Source organism: Cupressus sempervirens, chromosome 7 (genome assembly GCF_028749045.1).
Source record: "Cupressus sempervirens isolate cs-2001-9-10 chromosome 7, ASM2874904v1, whole genome shotgun sequence".
In the NCBI taxonomy this organism is placed as follows: domain Eukaryota; kingdom Viridiplantae; phylum Streptophyta; class Pinopsida; order Cupressales; family Cupressaceae; genus Cupressus; species Cupressus sempervirens.
Genome location: NC_143124.1, coordinates 506,629,880 through 506,636,965, shown reverse-complemented (window position 1 = coordinate 506,636,965; position 7,086 = coordinate 506,629,880). Strand labels below are relative to the sequence as shown.

The 7,086-nt window shown below is 36.1% G+C and overlaps 1 protein-coding gene across 1 annotated transcript; it reads right to left on the bottom strand.

Moving 5' to 3' along the window:
• Positions 1-311: 311 nt before the first annotated feature.
• Positions 312-3,092, bottom strand: LOC149547750 (protein DUF642 L-GALACTONO-1,4-LACTONE-RESPONSIVE GENE 2-like). Its single transcript, XM_089794794.1, has 3 exons — positions 2,955-3,092; positions 2,168-2,665; positions 312-1,063 (listed from the first exon to the last, which is right to left on the bottom strand). The coding sequence occupies exons 1-3, from the start codon at positions 3,031-3,033 to the stop codon at positions 546-548; spliced, it is 1,095 nt and encodes a 364-aa protein (XP_089650920.1). The 5' UTR covers positions 3,034-3,092; the 3' UTR covers positions 312-545.
• Positions 3,093-7,086: the final 3,994 nt, after the last annotated feature.

Below are 7,086 nucleotides of genomic sequence, written 5' to 3'. Positions count from 1 at the left end.
ACAAATCTAAATGCAACTAATAATAACATATTGAAACAAGCATTAGAACATAGCAAATCTAAATGCATTTGTGTTTTCTCAACTACAAGTCAAAGAGCATAATAGTACCATGAAGTCTTTTTTGGAAGCATGCATTGCATGAAGCATCCACGGACGATCTATTCTTGCCAGACGAAATAGACAAATACGACCTCAGTTACGTAGTACATATCTGCCATGACACTGTTTAAATAACAAACGACACTAAAGTATTCGATGTTGAAATTCTGCAATCAATGAAGTTGCTCAGAGCTCACTGAACCTTCCACATTCAAATTCAATGAATTTCAAACCTCAGAAAACGTCCACATGTATAGTGTTATAAAATCCAAAGCTGAACAACGTTGGGCATATTATTTTCTGACTCGGAAAACACACTACAAAACATTATCAACCCCAGGTCCAAAACATCAAGCATTAGACTGGCTCTTAATAGTGTACGCAGATGCATAAAGAAAGCAATAGCAGTTGCATGAAGTACACGTACAGCAGTGTTATTTCAAATTTTAATGGGCAACGAGCTTGACATCGTCTATGACGGGTCCACACAAGGAACTGAAATCATCACTTCTCATATGATAATACGTGCTGTAAAACCTTACACGAGTTCTCGCAGAAACTGCTTTGAAAGACAAGTGAGCCGTTATAAAGCCTCCGGTGCCCTTGGAGAGGTAGGGCACTTTGACAGTGTCCATTGCTGCAAAAGCCTCGACGATCATTGAGCCGTTGCATGCGTTGCATGCGTCGCCCACCAGAAAGCTCAGCACGTAGCGTTGCCCCACGTGCGTTCTCACAACCTGTGCAATCACGCTCTCTTTGCCCGCCACAAGCTCCGCCGCTTTTCTGCCTTGCGGCACTGCATAATGCGGGGAGTCGACGTATTTGACGGACTTGAGAGACTCGACGATCCAGCCTGGCAGAGCGCAGTTGCGGTCGTCTATGGAGGGCGGAAGAAGAACCCCGTTTGAATTGTTGCCCAACACAAGCGGCCCCTCTTCAAAACCCCCGTTCTTTATCAGATTACCTGGAATATACACCGGAATTCCCTAGTGTCAATATTTAACTTCAAACAATTGTAACTACACATTTACTACGGGCAGTCGCATTGTCAGGAGGAGTAATACTTACATGTCCCTGAAAACTGAGAAATATTAAATCGAATGAAGAATCGTGTCTGCTATCAACATGAACATTTTTGCAGAGAAAACTTCAGACCATTCAGTTTTGCAGAGAAATTTTCAGAGCATTATGGCAATTTGTTGTTTTAAAGTAGATATGTACTACACGCAATACATATTTAGTATTTGCAGTCTGTTGTCATTCATAGAGACCTGGTTTTTAGTTGATGTGAATATATTGTAATCAATAAGTAGGAAATATATGTTTTTAATCAATTGAAATTGTGATATTGTTATTAGAATTTAATGTATAATGTTTTGGGTCAAATTTGTCGACCTATTTTTTTTGGCAGTGTTCACAAGAATTCATTTTTATTAGGTTCTATGTTTCATGACTAGTTCACAAAAAATGATCCATTTTAATTTTGATGAGAATAGATAGTGATTCATCAGAACCCACTTCTATTCACTTTCATGTGAATAAATAGAGATTGCTTCTTGCAAAACATTATTTATAAAATATGGATCAATTATGAACTTGACTTAAAATACTATACAGTTAAATTTATAATAATTTAATATATATAAGATAGATTATAAAAACTTTTCTTTTTGTTTTAAATTCTCATCATATTTCATGAACTATTTTCTTTAGTTTTTCTTCTTATCATTTTAACCTATTATGACGGAGAGAAAAAACATATACTTTTAGATCTAATATTTTCTGCCCTTTTACATATTAAAAAGGTTAGTAACATTAATAAAATTTTAATAGAATGTAATAAATCTTTAATATAAATTATTATTATTTTTAAATTTGATTGTATTATTTTTTATTTTTTATTTTTAAATGAATGTCCTTCATATTCTATAAATTATCATCCTAATCCTAATTTGATTGTAGCATGAACATTTCATATAGTCCACAAGGTGGATGCAAATTCAATAGATATAACAAGCCATTTAACATTTAAGTGCAAACTTGCTGAAATTGGAGAGTGGGTGAATACCTCTTGTAAAGCGAGGCGGAAAGAGCTCCTTGATGGCAATGGCGTCGACGAGGGGCCCGCAGGCGGGATCCTCCACGACGCCTGGATTGTGCAGAATCACATCCACTTCACTCTCCGAAGCCCGAAAAGCCCACGCATATGAATCCCACCCACTACTGCTATATATCGTCTGCATCGGCAGCTCCCCTGCCTCTGGCGGAACAGAGACATTCAATGTCTCCAGTTGGGCACAGGTTCGAGCCACACTAAATGTGAGTGAGTAAAGAGAACCCTTTTTCACTTGTATTCTCTGGCTCAGCTGCGCCTCGTTCCCCAGCCTTGCAGCGTGTGTTCCTTCAGGAACTACCAGCAACATATCGCCCTGCTTATGCCCAGATGAGATGTATTCCACAAAGCCCCTGATTCGCCAAAACGGCAGCGAGTTCGAACCCATGACCTCTGTCCCGTTCATGGCAGACGCCTTCGGACAGTATTCGAAGTTCCCGTTCATCAGCAGCCCTGTTCAAAGCACACGAGATTCAATTTTTTTAATCAAAGTGTGTTTACCACAAGCAAAATCATGTAATGTCTAAGAAAAGCTGCGAATTTGATTCTAATCTGCATTCTACTCTCTCATTCTGATGATGAATCATGAAGTGTGATCTGAAATATTGATGATAAAAAATATACAATCTAATTCAGAAATATAATGCACACATTGCTTATGAATCATGAAGTGTGATCTGAAACATTGATGATTAAAAACTTACACAATCTAATCCAGAAATATAATGCACATATTGCTTACCATTTTTAATGGAAGCTGCCAAACTCAACCCACAGAGAAACACTAGACCATGGACAACAGAATACAGAAATTTGAACATGATGAAAGGAGTTTCGGTTTCCCTCCTTTTCTAACAAATGCAAATGAGCAAACTGGTGTGAATGAGTAACAAGCACAGACCGGGATTTTATAGGCTAATTTCTGAAACGCCCAATGAATATTTGTATAAAAATTAAATGCAGAGACGCCTCACGAGGAAAATCCCCCCGTTCTGAAAACGTGATATTTACTTTGACAAGTGCTAATGGAGCCTCTCAGTTGTACTTTTGTCGATGAGTATGTTCAAGAGACTTCATTTTTATGTGTAAATCGCATGACCTTATTTACGCTTTCGGACCAGTAAAGCTGACAATATCAAACTCGGGCTGTACCGAGTCTTATAATAGATACAATATACTAATAGAATCGTACCATAGTCGTTGGATTCAATCCAAAATGGAAAATGAAAACTCCTTCCACTTTTTGCTCTTTGGTACACTCTAGGTGTTTGTTCCAGCTTTTACAGTGTCTTCACATCGTTTGTGGGAAAGAAATTTAAAAGCTTTTGCCCATTTGCAGCAATTTTGGTTGATTGTGGTGGTGGATAGTTTAGGTCCTAGTGTTCAAGACAGCTCTAAATGTTGTTGCATCTGGTTTATCCTCATACAAAATTGCATGGTTGTGGTGTGATAATATATGATATGACATAGTATTCATTTATGTTATTCATTTATGTTGGGGAAATGCTGGAGAAACATGAACAATGAAATGATTACAATGAGGTGTCATAGGAAGTGGCATGTAAATAATTTGTATGAACACTTCTTTTTGTAGCTATTGTTGAGTCGTAGTGGCATTTTTTTTCAAGCTCTTGTGAGGGGCTTCTCTAATGTTATATGTAATTGCAACACCATTCATTCGAGGTAGGTTTAGGGATGTTCTTAGGTGGTCAAATTGTTAGTTCATGATGAAAATCACAGCACAACACAACAAAGAAACCAAACAAGAGAGAAGGTCATAGAGAGGAGAAGCCATGGAGAAACCCAAAATGGGCTCTGTTGATCCACCATGATCAGATAAACATCTGATACTCAAATCCTTACATAATGCCTCTATTTATAGAGATCTAAGAACTCTCTAGACTATAGACCAAACATATTACACATGTTATAATTTATTATAATAATACATATATTAAAACATGGGTGGCTATATTTGTGGGCTGAAATGGCTATTTATTGTGGACGGTTTCATTGTGGGCTGGATGGCTAAGTTGGGTTGTTATGGACAGCTCGTTGTTTGTGGTGGACGGCCGATAGGTGGAGAAATTACTCCGCCAATAGTTCAATAGGGTTCATTATTAAGTCTTAGTAATATTTTGTTAGTTTTTCATTTTTGTTTGGAACAATGAAATTTTTGGACCGGATAAAAGATGACTTGAGGTTTAGAAAGATGCTTTTATGCTTAATCATAGCTAGCATTCCTTCAAAAATTAATAGTCTACAAAACTTCATGTTTCGAAAATTGTGGGTGGACAATTATCTTGTTTTTAAATCTATTCTATTAAGTGGGTTAAATATCTCAAGTTGTATAATGTCGAGAAATAAAATGAAGGGCTTTCTAGTGGTCTAATTTTATTTGTTTTGTGTGTTTTGTCAAGGCAGTATTCACAACCCTCATATATATGCCAGTTTGACATTCTTGACTATGACCTTGGAAGAGACTTTTTTGTAAGCATTTCAAAAACATAATAGCTTGGCACATTCTTATGTTGACAAGGCATGTTAAATACATGAAGGTTTTGCATAATGTGTATTATATTATCCATGTATTTTAGGGGACACGAAAAATGGTGTATATTGCCTATTTTCAACATGTAAACAGGAATTTTTTTTTTATCACAATATTTTAAATGCTTATGCATTTTTTAGTTAAAAGAGACTAAAATAAATAAAAAATTTCTTGTTAAGTTGATTTAAAATGGTATGCAACGTGACTAGACCACCAAGTTATATGTACATTAGAGAAAGAGTAGGAAAGGCCTTCAAATGTAATTGTTTATGGGATCCAAAGAAAATTTACACAACCCATTATGGATGTAGGGGTTCTAATGCCAAATTCAATCCCTCTCAGGGATTTCAATTCAAATGACTCTCTTTCTTTGTCTTTTATGTGTGTTTGTTGATTAATATTATTTGATTAAACCTAATACAAGTACGAGCATGTGAGAAAATGATGAAGGGTGCTCCCCTTAATACCATAAACCATAATAGAAATAAAGAAACAACAACAAATGCAAGAACAAAATATAGACTTCTTATTTGCATCACAAATGTGGAAGTATAGAATTCACAAGTATAATATACTAACCCACATGGGTGCCTTCATTACAATAATCTATAAGACTAAGTTGTGAACTACTACCTAGAGCTGTTCTAGACAATGTTTAGGCCTTTCTTAAATAGGCAATTTTATGCTGCTTAGGAAGGCTCTAGACATGAAACTTAATACCTAGTGCCGAAAAACCCTAACAATATATATAGAGTCGACCAAATATATCTTTGACAATTATTTTAGATATTTCGGGTAGCCCAAAAGAACCATTGCTTTGATTGGCTATTATAACCACTTTTCAGAAATGTCGGCACTTGATCTACAGGCTTAAAATCTCAATAGTGTCATTCCATCGAGCTTTCAGGCACTCTAAGGCCTCCAATGTTGAGGTTGAATATTTTTTTGCAAAGTTATCCACCAAAAATCTGCAATAACTTCTTCGATACTTAAGTTGGAGCAATGAGATTTTTATGGTAGGCTTATAACTCTAAAATGAACCTTCCTATAGAAAACATTGCGAGCTCGTGTGACAAAAATAACTAAAAATAGCAAGTTCCTAGAAATATCAACCCCCTATCTACTAGTCTTTATTAAAATAGAAAAGACTAAAATAAAGATATTTTTGGGTGATACAAGATTACTCTTACACTCAGGATGCTCCTGCATCAAACACCTGAGGTAATTTAAGAAGTGACTCTGTCATGTCTTAGGTGTTCATAGGAAAACCAAGATGGTCAACCTCCTCCCTTGCTAGCCATGATGAATCCTCTACTGGCCTCCCTTTCCATTTGACTAGATATTCCTCATAAGTTACATGACTTGTACTTTTGCCAATACGACTGTCTAGTATCTCCTTAATCTCCTTTGTAGCCGACCTAGCTACTGAAATACTCCATTACACTTCTACAGCTTCATCTCCATCACTTCTTTCATAATACTTTGCCAAATCTAAAATATTAAATACTAGTGAAATATTCAATTCAACAGGCAACTCCACTTCATAAGCATTTCTAGAATCATGCCTCCTTTTCACTATCTTGCATGGTCTAAACTTCTTCATCTTTATCTTATTATATGTACCCACTAGAAAATGCTCATTTCTCAAATGAACCATGACTTCATCTCCAATCTAAAATTCCTCATACCTCCTTTTCACATCCACCTTAGCCTTGTATTATGTATTCATTTGTATGATGTGCTTCCTCACCTCCTCATGGATGTTCTTCAGTTGTTTAGCAAATTCTTCTACTTCGACACTGCTTATTTCTCCTTTATCCAATTACCTCAATTTAGAAGCATTTCTAAGACTACTCCCATATACAATCTAGAATGTTGATTTACCAGAACTCTTGTTGACAAAATTATTATATGCAAATTATGTCTATGGTAAAATCATATCCCATCCTTTTTGCTTATCTCCAACCAAACATCTTAGCAAATTCCCGAAACTGTGATTCACAACTTCTGTTTGTCCATTAGTCTGTGGATGATGTGATGAACTAAACTTCAAATCTATCTTCAACTTCTTCCACAATGCACACCAGAAATACCCAAAAAATTTGGTATCTCGATCTAAAACTATACTCTTTGGTAGACCATGTAGTCTCACCACTTCTCTAAAAAACAACTCTGCCTGTATGACAACATCACTAGTCTTCTTTCAAGGATAAAATGTGTCATCTTTGGAAACCTGTCAACCACCACAAAAATAGAATCATGCCCACGCTACATCCTTAGTAATCCAAGAAAAAAATCCATGCTAACATCCTCCCATGGCTTC